The sequence below is a fragment of the Gallinula chloropus genome (genome assembly GCF_964237585.1).
Source record: "Gallinula chloropus genome assembly, chromosome: 1".
NCBI lineage: Eukaryota > Metazoa > Chordata > Aves > Gruiformes > Rallidae > Gallinula > Gallinula chloropus.
The window spans coordinates 6,734,566-6,748,245 of record NC_140085.1 but is presented as its reverse complement, the minus strand read 5'-3'; the positions used below and the strand labels follow the sequence as shown (position 1 = coordinate 6,748,245).

At 37.9% G+C, this 13,680-nt stretch overlaps 1 protein-coding gene across 1 annotated transcript in view; it reads right to left on the bottom strand.

Moving 5' to 3' along the window:
• Positions 1 to 10,683: 10,683 nt before the first annotated feature.
• Positions 10,684 to 13,680, bottom strand: part of CELF2 (CUGBP Elav-like family member 2) — a 386,282-nt gene continuing 383,285 nt past the window's right edge. Inside the window, exons 14-15 of the mRNA XM_084270422.1 lie at positions 12,298 to 12,469; positions 10,684 to 10,983 (exon numbers count right to left, since the gene is read on the bottom strand). Of these exons, the coding sequence (XP_084126548.1) occupies positions 12,342 to 12,469 (128 nt within the window). The 3' untranslated portion in view covers positions 10,684 to 10,983; positions 12,298 to 12,341. The remainder of the gene's footprint in view (positions 10,984 to 12,297; positions 12,470 to 13,680) is intronic.

Sequence of the window (13,680 nt, the reverse complement as noted above, 5' to 3'; positions counted from 1 at the left end):
TCACATGTGCACCAAAAAGAAGCAACAGAATCTACACAGAGGAGGATGACTGAAGAAGTATTTTACCTTCAACTATGCTTCCTATTGACTTATAAATATGCATTATCCTATGGTTCCCCACTGCATTGTCAACTCTACCTGGGTGAGAAGGGCAGGACAGCAGAAAAAATTTCTTGAAGTATGTTCATTTTAACATTGAACCTTGGCTTATGGAGATGGGAAAACTAGTAATCATGATGCAAGGAAAAGAGTAGATGTGAAAAATTCTCTTCTTTCATGTACCTATGTGTCAGGAAAAGAAGAAAATGGTTTGTGGTCAGACTCCATATAAGTCTACTTAGCTACCATTGCTATTAAAGATACAGTAATTTCAAGCAGGCAGACCTGGGTACCTTGGACTGGGAATGGGACAGAGACCTCTGCTCCACTGATGGCCTTTAGAGATTCAAGCTTACCAGCAGCATTCCAGCCAACAGGGAACACACCCCTGTCACGCTCACGTTCAGAAAAGACAAGCAGGATGACCCAGCTCATGGTAGGCTAGTTTGACGTTGGCGAAATACTGATATGGGTGTAAAGGAGTAAAAGACATTTAGGAAGAGGTAAACAATTAATGCCAATCAACACACTTTTTAGGGAGGGAGGGTTGTCAAACTCCATTTCACTCTTTGATGCGATTGTAGGTTTTGGCTGATAAAAGTAATTGCAAAGACAGCCCATACTCTGACTGTCCTATGTTTGACAGCGCAGCCCATCCTGATTAAAAAAAAATTAGCATGCTACCCTATCAATACAAGGCACATAAAATGGATTAAGAACTGGCTGACGTGTCAACAAAGAAGCTGTCAAAGGGGAATCACTGTAGGAGAGCATTTTTTTTTGGCGGGGTTCTGCAGGGATCAGTAATAGCTCTGAATGCTATTGAATATTTTCACTAATGACTTGGAAGTAAATATTAAAACTGCTGATAAGGTTAGAAAATAATGAAGAGGACTAGGAGTTACACAGAAGTGTGCTTACTCTGGTTGTAAGCAATCCTTCAAGCCTAAGAACAGCCAAGCAGACCACGTGCATGGGAACATGGCACACAACACATCTGGGAGGGATTCAGGCATACTAGAGAAGTGACCCCAAAGAACTCTGCCAATGTGGGGGGTGTGTGTCTTTTGCATGTTATCCTTTGCTGACGCAATCCCTGACTGTGCAATTCAGAGGAATAGAGTAGGGACGACATCTTATAGTTCTGCAGGTTACACCCCTAAAGCTGATATTGAACTAATGCATCCAGCTCTGGTACCCCCAATTTAGAAAGAAGAAGAAGAAAAAAAAGAAGGTTGCAGAAATAAATAATTCAGGGACCTAATCCCCCACTGTTCATATAGATGCTTCCAGAGTACTATATACTTTCTGAAAAAAAAGGGATGAAAAGCAACCCAGGATCTGCTCATGAGTACCTTTGGGGTGACAATGGTAGATACAAAAGGGCTCTTTATTGGAACAGAACCGAGCAGAACCAGAACCAACAGAGAAAGCATGTGCAGAAGCCCTGGCAGGCATTCAGCAGTTTGCGCACCTCTGGGAAGTGGGGAATCTTTCACCCCCAACTCCCAGTGCCTTTGGTTTAGGTCTGAAAACTTTTGGTTCCACATTTCTTGTCTCGATCAAGCATGGGGTGAGGGGTTAACTGCTTTCCTACATGTGAAAGGTGGGACTTGGTGATTTATTGGTCTAACTCACTACTCAAAGGCATGGAGCTGTGAAGCCTATAGTTTAGGGAGCTAATAAACCCACCGCTTCCTTTTCCACAGGACTTCATCTCTGGTCTTCCTTCTGCTTCTTTCCAAAATCCCTCCCTTCAACGCCTCTGTGGTCTCTGCTCTGTGGCACCATGCGACATGGGTGAGTCATGAGTTAGATTTTTCAGGCCATTGACAGCAGGGACATGAGATCATGCTGAATATTTTGTCTGATGTGTTTGTTCTCAGGCAGTCTTTTCCAGAAGGAAAACACCAGCGAAACTTTGTACCAGAAGTTAACCCACTTCCCAAACAGCCGTCTCCTTTCACTGGGAACTCAACGATTTATGCGTGTCCTGCCAGTGAGCTGTCCCCAGAGCATCCTGGGGAGGCTGAGAAATCGCTCCCTGCAGTACCATCTTCAGGAAAGAAGCCTCTAAGATTCAAATGCTTCTTTGTTTATGAAATAAAGTCCACCAGACCTATTGCCGATTGTTTATGCTAAAGAGCACACTCCCATTAATGTTAATGGTGCTTTGGAGCATAAATCCTTGCTAATTGATATAGGAATGTATCCCAGAAGAGTTTACTTTACTGCTGATTTAGCTGATAGATATAAATGTGTGAGAAGGAAATATTAGCATTCATGTAAAACAATTAGGTTATCAACAGGGGCGAATGATTCAGAAAATGACTGCAACTTTCCAGCTCCCTTTAATGGAAAGAAAAAAGAAAGTCTGCTAATGAGGAAAATCAGAGGGAATACAAATATAAGTGTATAGTTGCTGTTACTTAATATTTGTGTTACATCAGCAGCCCCTGATGAGCTGGATTCCCACCTGAACTCTGCGCAGATGTGGGATGGGCAGAACCATCCTGCTGCTCACCAACGTCAATCATGTCCACAGCCTCTCTGCTGGAGCAGGATTTCGGGCTTAGGAGTCTAACAAACCTGATTGTCCCGTGCCGAGCTCGGAAACATTCGCCAAGTACGTATGAATAGAGGAGAATGATACAAGCAGCGGATAGATTTCCACAATTTAATATTAATTATTACTTTTTTTTCCCAGATAATATCATGGCATATGAAAAGTGAGGCAGTAATGCAGTTTAAAAGGAAAAAAAAGAAAGCAACCCCCCCACCACCACTCTCCTGGCTCTTTCTGCCAAAGGCTGACATCATTGAGAGTTTCCCAAACACAGTAAATATTTCCATAAAAAAATTGGATTCTTTGAAACCCTACAATTTTGTGGCGAATGTGCAGCCATTGAAAGAGTAAGTTTTTTTCAGTCTACTCAACAGTTTTTAGCTATTCAGCTCCCATTTAATGCATGGGCTTTGATGTGTGAGCAGATTTTCCTAAGAGAAGGCTCAGACACAGGAACCGCACAGTAAGCCAGACATCCTCTGTAAAAGGTGCTTTGACCTCCAGTGTTGAACCTCTGGGTTTGAGCATACGAGGTTTCGTTTTTTTTATTCTAAACCTGTCTAGAATCAGGAGGAAAAAAAGTCACATACCAAAAAGAAGTGTAGTATTGTTTGTGGTAGAAACAGAGTTGTTGTTTTAGTACATGTTCTGATTCATGGAGTTCATCTGTTTCTCAGCTTTAGTGCAAAAGCAGGTGGTTGCTTTTGCAAATATAGAAAAAGAAATTTCTGTGGGTTTTTTTTTTTAGTGCCTTTTGCTGCAAGTCACTGAATGGTAAAGACTTTTTCTCCCCACACACACTTCAGTAAAACTAATTTTCAAGGTCTCGTTATTAGTGAAATATCAAGTTAATTATATTACATTTGCTTGGGCATGGTTAAAGACCATGTACCCAGCAAGACTTCATATAACAAAAAAGTGCCCAACCCTAGAAACATGGTTTTGGTTGTTGATTTGTTGTTTTTTTTTGTTTCCATTTAATGCTCATAAAATTTTACAGACAACAGAATCCTTTCTTAAGCTTTATTTAAGAAATCGAATACTATTATAGTTCAATATATATAAGACACATCCAGTATTGTGTTCCTGATAGCAAGTGCATAGATTTTGTTAAGATATCATTTTTATATGTTAAATTTTTTTATTTTTATTTTATTTGTTACTCAGTAGCATGTTTCATGATCACACGAAGGGATATTCCCAGTGATTTTTGCTAAGAGCATGAGAGAAAAAACAGAACACAGCAAAAAGTAGTGAAACTACAACAGAGATGAGGAACAAAAACAATCAGGCAAACTATCAGTACAGTCGATTCCTGATAAGTGAATAATCTGATTGCTTGGTCACAATGCTTTATTCACTTATCAGGAATGATTCACACTACATTTTGTTAAACTGTTTTCCTTAGCCTAATACCTAAGAGTCACACTGGGCAAAGGCACACACACTCTGGCAGGCTATTCTTTAATCAGCAAGTCTTGTGACAGTTTGGTAATTTCCCATGGCGATACACATATAGCTAACAAAGAGACGTTTTGCTAACACTGCAAGGTGCCTTACATAATTGAAATTAAAAGCATGCATTTAAGCAGGACAAACTGTTCAGCTGCATTGCTTTAAGGAACTCATTTTTCCCCATTGTTGAAATAAAATAAAAAAAAAGAAAAACCTGTATCTTTCAGCCCTGAGTATTTAAAAGAAACCCAACTGCAGTGTAAGTCTTTTTTTTCTTCAGTTGTATTTTTGGAAGAAAAGACCCTTCACAAAGCTCTAGTTTCTTTCCTAAGACCAAGTTTTGGAGGAAAAAAAAAGAAAACAAAAAACCTATTCACAGCAACCTAAAAAACCCCCCCAAAAACCCGGAGACCGACCCTGATTTATCATTCACGCAAGTCAAGACTTACTCAACTGAATCCATTCGGTGTCAACGTTATCCCAACCAGGATCATAAACTCTATAGAGTTGTGATGGACTCAGGATATAGTCTGCCCATCGGTTTCTGGTCTCCTGCCTGGGCTGTCCACTATAGGTGGTTTTTAAGCTTAAACTTAAGAGCTGCTTGGACCCCCTGACTTCTGACAACAGATCCTGCAAGATGACATTTGCGCTTGTTTGGGACTCCAAACTCATCACTTATTTGCCTTTCAGTGAAACAGAAAGTGAAAAAAAGCAAAAAAAAAAAAAAAAAAACCCCACCAAAAAGGCTTTTTTTAAAAAAAATTATGGAGCAATAACAACCAGGCCAACTCATGAGCCATCAGAAAATTTCAAACGTCGCTGCTGACATCACATGGAAACACCGAGTGCGCCATGACCTCGTAAGACGGTACTCGAGGGGGTGTGTTTGTGTTGTTTGTGTGTGTGAGCCAATGCCAGAGTGCCAAAAGACCAGGGGAGAGGAGACAAGAGGGAGGAGTGTCATTTGGGTCTCATAAGAGCACTTTTAAGTGGTCTTTGATTCCTGAGCATCACAGAAAGTGGGACAAAGGAAAAGGACGGGGGGGCGTATGGCTTGAATTCCAGAGAGCACTCGCCTGTGCTGCTCTCTCCTCCTTGGGTTTGGTTTGGCTGGGTTTCCCCCCCTCCCCCCCCTCTCCAAATTTTAAGGTTTGTATCTGCGATCGGTCAGAGGAGAGAGAAGAGACTTTTTTTGTAAACCAGAACAACATAGGCTTTTCTTTTGCGGCTTTTATTTCATCGTGGTAGACACCCGGTTGGGGGGAGAGCAGAGAGATTCTTGTGAGGAGGAAAAAAATAATAATATAGGAAATGAAAGAATAAAAAAAGCTAAAATCCAACCATAAAAAAAAATAATAATAAAAAGTGCTATGGTATTTCTCTTGTCCCCTTTGAGGTTTGTGAAATACTATTAGCCAATGCTGAGAACGACCTGCTAAGTAAGAATCATAGAATTGTAGGGGTTGGAAGGGACCTCAAGAGATCATCGGGTCCAACCCCCCTGCCAAAGCAGGCTCCCTAGGACATATCACTCAGATAGGCGTCCAGACGGGTCTTGAGTATCTCCAGAGATGGAGACTCCACCACCTCCCTGGAAAGGCCACAGCAAAGATATCACCCATTTGAACAACAGGGGATCTTTTTTCCATCACTTATTTATCCCCCCCCCCCCCCTTTTTTTTTGGCTTTAATGGAAAGTCTTCCTGTGCTTACTTTGATTTGATTTTATTTTATTTTTTAAATCATATATGTATAACTGCACATAACAAGCTCGATCACCTGGTAGGCTTTTGCAGGCTCTCACGGCCCTAGTTAAGATGTGATTAGTTTCTAAGGAGAGTTTGACTAACACCATATGCCATCAGATTACTGTGCAGTTTGGAAGAAATCCCAAGGCTATGTCTTCCTTTTGTTGAATGTTTCAGATGCTTCTGCAAAGCAGTGGCAGAGCATTATTACTTTTTGTTTTAACGACTGGGAAGAATTGATCCCCACACCCCGCGTTCTTCAGACTGACTGAAATATCACAGCAAAATAATAATAATAATAATAATAATAATATATCTTTTTGGATGGCTTCTGTGTGTTTGTGTGCAGAAGCTTTTGCAGTTCAAAGGCTAACAAAAGCTACCTTCAATATGCCTTTGCAGGAAGCTCATTTAAGATGCTTCTTGCTCAGATAGATTATGCAAGCAGTAAGGCATGACTAGGGGGAGGAAGAGAGGGAGAAAAATACAAATCATAGAAACCATAATGTGTCTAAGAATGTACAAATCCTCTTTTGCCCCCCAATCAGATATTCACTTAGGTGGAATCGACTGTATCTTTTGTACACAACCAACAAATAGAGGAAAAAAAAAAAAAGAAAAATAAAAAAACAGGCACGTGAAACAGTGAGGTGTGTAGATGTATTACCAACACAGAATGACCACCAACAATACAACACACAAAGTAGAGAGACAAGTATTAGGAAAATGGTTTAATATTGGAGACAGAAGCAAAAAACTGCATCACACAATAACATACGTTACAAAAATAAGTCTGACTGTTTCAACTACACGGTTATGTTCACAATGAGGACAGAAGAATCAGAAAAAACTCTGATCTAAACAGCAAAAAAGCAAACCCCTAACGTTTTAACTAATACATTTATCCACGCAAAGTGACCGAGTACTCCTAATTCTAATTACCTTATTGTGTAACTGCACGATACAGAATAAAAAGTGAAACTTACCGCTTTTGTTAAGACAAAATTCTAAACACTAGATATAAGCAAAGGGAAAAAAAGAAATCAAGCCAAAGTTTTGAATTCTCTAAACAAAACCAACTTTCTTTCTACCGTCCAGAAATCAAACTTGAAAATCAGTCATGATCGAGGGGGCCCACGAGAGTAAGCCACAAAAATTTCCATTTGTTTTTTAATCTCCAGTATAAAAAGTTCCACTGGTACAAAATGCATAAGTACAATCAAGTTGTAGAAATAGGAAAGCCTGCTTTTTTTTTCTTTTTTTTTTCTTTTTGTTCTTTTTTTTTTGGCTCAAATTCCATCAAACAACAAAATCCAAATGCATCAATAAAACAGAAACAATACTCAAATGGTCTTACAGTTTCCACTAGATTGCATTAACTTTGGCTTTTCTCAGACAATACTTAAAAACTAGTTTGTAATTCTAAACAAAATGATAGTATTATTAATCTACAAACAACAATTCTCACAGCACAAAAAAAACACAAATACATAGTTGGGTTTTTTTTTTTGGTTTTTTTTTTTGTTTTGTTTTTTTTTTTTGTATGACATTATCCAAAAAGGTAATGAAACTACAGGATATTTTTTTCCTTTTGTTAATTAGCACTTAAGATAATAAAAACAGAAACAGTAAAATGATTCCAGAGTAGCACAAGCCAAGGAACTGTAACCCCTATGGTGAAAGAAAGATGAACTTGTTACTCCTTTGAGGACTGCCATTTCATTGCAATTAGCTAATTTGTTTGAAAAAAACAACTAGTCTAGTCTTTTGATTAGAATTTTGTAAAGCAATTTCCCTTGTTTTTCTTCCTCTCTTATTAGGCCCTTGCACCCTTGCAGCTTTTTCCTTTCAATATTTTGAAAAAGAACTGGTAGATAATTTGTCTCCAAGGAAGCGTATGTTTGGGTTTTTGGTTTTGCACTTGATTTCTATTTATTTAAAAAAAAATAAAGAAAAAAAATTGCAAGGTGGACACTTTTCTCAGCAATGACCCATCTCAGTTGCCTGGAAGTACAGAAACATTTGTCCTCTCCCACTGCCAAGCCAATGTCTCATGTAGAGTGATTTGGGGCAGGTTGACGCCAAGTTACACTGCCCGAGGACCAAAGGCATCATCACCACTCTAACTGGACTGGTAAACCTGTAGGACACACTAGGGCATCTAAAAAAAGCTTTGGAAATTTATACGGTGGGTACAATGAAAAAAATTAGTGAAACAGTCTAAACAATCCAAATGATGACCTCATATTATATATATATATATATGTACATATATATAATATAACGTGCGTGAGATGATACTTTGAATATGCAAAATTGCTGCAAGTAGTACAAAATAGCCCTCAAAGGGTGTAGGAAGGCCCCAGCAGTAGTAAAAACATGTGAGAAAAGTATAGATCATTTATTTATAAGTGCATGTGCTATAAGAAGGAAACTTTTTTGCATCACTAGAGGCTAGTCCTTTCCATCCCAGGGCTCTACATAAAGAAGCGTTTAAGTTGGGGATGAGAGACAAGAGTGCACCAGCTGATGTTGTTCATATAGGGCTTCATTTTTAATTTTAGGTGGCTTTGAATATAATCAGATAGAAATAGGAAGTGGAAGAAGGTATGGCACTTTGTCATCAGTAGCAGGTACTGCTGCTCACACACATTGGATTGGCAACGAATTTTCTATACCGGTAGCAAAAAAACCCCAAATTTGGTTGTTGGTCACTACTTGTGCGGTAGAAATGGAATCTAATCAGACTTACAAGGCAGTGAAAAGGGCTACCAGCATCTCTTTTCTGGTTCCTTACACAGAGCTTCCTCCAGCAAACACCCACATCGGTCACAAATATATTCCCACGGACTACTTGAACGAGTAAAGTTACTCCTCTCTATACGAGTGTCTGCAGGAGTAAGCCAATATATTGCCGTTACAAATAATGGCAGATAACACCAAACATTACAGTGTATGTAAACTTTATCCATAAAAAGTAGTTTAACTGCAGTGCACATTTAATTTTCACCCAGGAAGATCTAGTGCATCTGATTTAAGCAAAAATTCATTTATTTAAATTACAAAAATATTTCTTTTATTTTCTTTTATTTTTTTAATCCTCAAGGTTTTCAAATGGTGGATTTCCCACTCCTGTCCGGGAGTGGCTCACACAATAGATAATTATTAAGAATTGTTTTCTTTTTCTTTTATTTTATTAATACTGAATAGCATATTCCAGCAGCATATTAAAAGCTCTTTAAGAAAAGACAAAATCCCCAAAATCTAAAAAGGAAAACCACAAGTTAATTACGGTTTTTAAATAATTTTAGTTATAGATACAGAAGAAATTTAGACAGCAGTAAAATATTTTTGTCCTTCAGATCTGCCCTGTGCATTGTTCTGATTTCAACCATGTATTAAATAAACCACAAAAAACTAAGTATATATATATTTATAGATATAGATATATATATAAAAATAAACAGCAAAATGGTGAATGTATAAAAGGTATTAACACTCAAGACAGCTCTGGGTGGAAAGGGTTAAAAGTTCAAAACTTTCTCACCTTAGAGGTTTCCATACAATATGAAGAAAATACATAGTGAGGTTTGCTTTCACAGCATTGATGTGTGCAGAGTGGTTAAAAAAGTGAAACATGGGCACTTATACAATGTTTTACAAAAAACATCAAAGAGAAATAACAAACAATAACAATTTCAGGCAACAAGACCACAGGATAGCAAGTTAACAAACTTTTTAACCTCTTTTTTTCTTTAAATATTAGGGATTTATACAAAACACATAATAAAATACCCATGTTATCAAATTACTTCACACAAGAAACACACTGAAGCTCTAGGAAGAAAGTACCTTTGGAATTTGGCACTATAGTTTCACTGATTTTTTTTTTTCTTTAAAAGAAAAACCGATCACATTTTGCTGAACACAAACACATCTAAATTGTTCACAATAAAAAAATGACATCAATGCGTCACAAGCCAACACAAACTTATTCTGGAATATTTTTTCATTTTTCACATGAAATTTTTTTTTTTTTAAGCAAACAACTTTTTTTTTATTTTTTTGACTCTTGTTTTTGTTCTTGTTGTTCAAGTAAACCAATTTTAAACTTGTCTTTTATAAACATAGAACACTTAAGACCATAAGACTCATGATGAAACCACAACTTAATTCACAGAAGCACCAACGTAACACATTTTACAGTAACCTTTCTTCTGTACATTGAAACAGTATAAAATATAGGTAATTTCATGTGCATTAAACCATGGATTGTCTAACTGTGAGTCAGTTCAGCAAAAGGTGACACAAGTAGGTAGCATTTGCCCTAAAACAGGGTAAATATTTTCTTATACTAATCTACAAAAAGTGGTTCTATATATATACTTTAATGAGAAAGTGAGCCACCTAAAATGGCCTTATCAAAAAACTTTACACTGCCTGAAAAATGTAAAAACTATTACAGACCTCTAGAGACTTAAAATCAGACAGTTTTATTTCTCAAACTGTTTTGGAAGTAGTCTGTTAGAAACCAACATTCTGTGCCTCTGGACACATATTGCTATTGTCACCAGTGACCAGGCAGAATGCCAATCCCTGTATAATACTTTCAAGTCTGTTTTTTTTTTTATTTTTTTTTTTACGAAATGAAAAAAACCAAAACCAAAATACCGAACCAAAGAAAGGAAAAAAAACCAAAACCAAAAACCCAAACAAGAAAACCCAAAGGAAAAAAAGAAAACAAAAACCAAACAAAAAGGAAAAGGAAAAGGAAAGAAAGAAAAACAAAACAAAACAAAACATTTTGCCACAGGTTGTTTTTAAATCCTATCATTAATTTATCTAATAATAAATTTCAGTCTTGCATGAATGCAGCAATGTTTTTTCACATTGACTTCCCAGAATTCATAGCTAGATGAGGTCACATGCAAATTTCAAAGGTCAAACTAGATCAAAGGTCAGTAGGAGAACCAAATGTGATGTGAGGTCAGAAAGACATCAGAAACAATGACGGGACGATGAAACTTTTTTTTTTTTTTAATTTTTTTTTTTTTTTTTGAGACGCCACAGGGACATGCTAGGCAAACGATGGGCTAACGGGCATGGAGATGTCTAGGGAAAAAACAAGGAAGAGGAAAAAAAGTTACACAGAATCTATGCAGCACAAACAAAATCACTTTTATGGGTGCAGGAGAAAACTAATGCAAATCTTTTATCAGTAGAGTCTACCAGCCGTTCACATAATTTGCATTAACTTACAATACTTGTCAACAAGAGCACAATGGGACCCCAAAAGAATCCATCTGAAAGGAGTCAGAGAGAATGGATTCCTCTTTGGGGAGGAAAGAGAGGAAAGAACCAGTTTCTACAAACGTAACAGAAAGGTACGGGGGGGGAAGAGGGAAATAAAAGATCAGACAACTGAACTTTAAACTAGGTAATGGAAACTACGAACAAAATAACCAGACAAATACAAACAAGAGGATAAAAGCATGAACTTGTAAAGGGTGTAGGGTTCAACAGTGAAAAAGCGCCCATTCTTGGCACAATTACTCTAGAGACTACTTCAAAGGATCTAGCTAGCGTAGAGAGCTGCTCTTTAGGTATCCAATAAGTTAACAATAGGCAATAAATAACTTCCATTATTTCTGAGGCAGTAAAAATTTTGTATAAAAATAGAAATGCTTTTTACAAATAAAATTTACAGGCCTGTGGCTTTCTTTTTTTTATTATTATTAAATTTATCTCTCAAGAAACATCAAGTATTGTCACTCATTTTATTTTATTTTTTTTTATTTTAAACCCTGTAGCTTTAGAAACAGATCTCTAAATCTTTTTTACATTAATCCTTTCCAAAAAAACCAAGAACTTAAGGAAAAAAAAAGTGAAATATAAAGACGACCAGTGTAAAATCAGACTAATATAGAACGATACGTTGATTTGAACCAAAAGGAAAAATAATAATCAAATCTTCTCAAAAAACAAGTTGATGTAGTGGAAAGACTTGTTTCAATTTTCGTTGCAAAATAAGTGCTTCAACTGGCATGAGGCCATTTCGTTTAACCTATAAACTGCTGGTGCCACCCTGGTAAAATACGATCCATCCATAGAAAACAACTTTTATTGTGTGCTAATGGCACCAGGGTTCACAGAGTTAAATTGCACATTTTTTGTGTGTGTGTGTGTGTGTTGCTTTGAATTTCAAGACGTTTATTTTTGTTTTAAAAAGGAGATAAATTATGCTGCAAAACAAAATACAGTAACACAACTCAGTAATTACTTGGCAAGGAAATGGGAGCCAAGTGTAATAAGGACAAGTGGGGAAATGGAGGTGGTAACTGTAAAAATAACTGTCTCTTGGTGAAGGTTGGCTATATGTTCTTTCTTAACCCCCCTGCAGAGGACAGGTTTGCTCATGGGACTTACCCTAAGAAAGCTAAAATAAGTGCAGTAAGCATCTGGGGTTAAGATCAGTAAGGTTTGCTGTCATTTTTGGAGCGTTTCAGCTGAACCTTCAAGCGTTTCATGCCAATCTGAAAGCCGTTCATAGCCTGGATAGCAGCTTGTGCAGAGACTGGATTGTCATAGCTAACAAAACCTACGAGACACAGAACGGAGGCGGGAGAGAAAGCGAACTATAGGTTAGAACAAATGTCAGAATGCTTTTTGTTAGGATTTTATTTTTACGATCTATTTGACACATTCACCTCACTTTCAATTAGCTCTTTGACCACACTTCGTATCACATTTCCTCTCCTGTTTCCTTTGCCTTCCCCTTTACCTTCTTAACATTTCTTTCCTAGCCAGGATGCAGTTGGCCAGTTTTGGTGCAATGCAGTTTCCAATCTGTTATTCATCTACCTCACTTAGAGACCGAAGATACTTTTTACCGTGACATTTTTCACTGTAACATCTACGTACCTCCCAGTCTATGGAGGAAGAACTATTATGCCAGTCTGCAGGTGTGAAGCTGAAACAGAAAAGCCTGGTTATGGAAACAAACCCCAACCTTAGACACCGGTATGTGTTTGCACACCTGAAGGTGAGTTGGTGTGCACTGGTCCTGTGGGCTAGGAGACATCTCCTTGGGCTTAGCCTAGGACAGTTGCAATATTCGTTATTTTTACCGCTCTTTCCAGTTCAAGATCTCAAGGTACATTAAATGTTAATTAATTCAGCCTCTTGGTCCCCAAAGGAGTATGCAAGCATCGAAATTAAGCAGCATCGTAAAGACATCAGCATAGCTTGAAGAGAACTCCAGATCTTCTGCTCCTCGGTTGCGAGCGCTAACTAGGGGGATAATGCTTGCTTGGGTAATTCAGAATGGCTGGCCTGGCTCATCTTTCTTTTCCCTGGGAGAGTAAAAATGCTCTGTTCATAATGGACTCAAATCTCCCTGATTCTGGAAGCTCAAAATTCATTTTCATATCTGGGCCTCCCACTTGTAATTGCAGAGCTCGCCTAACTGCTGCTCTGCCTCGGCTCTGGCTAATTACTACTGTACTCAGCCTGCTATTATGCATCTGCTTTGAAATGCTCCCTCTCCTTTCTACTCGAATTTGCCTTAACACATATCCCTTCACTCTGGTAAAGAACGGATCCCACACACTTTGTTTCCAGTCCTAACACACGGGCTTCTCAGCGCCTCTTCTACCAGCTCTGTGCTTAGTGTCTGTGTACTTCTCTGATTCATCATCTCCTTTTTACCACCATTTTAACCTGTTCTTTCATGGCTTTTGCTTACCTCACACCGCTGCCCTCTTCCATCTTCAGTGTCAGAATGATACGCTTTCCCCATTGTAAAGAAAA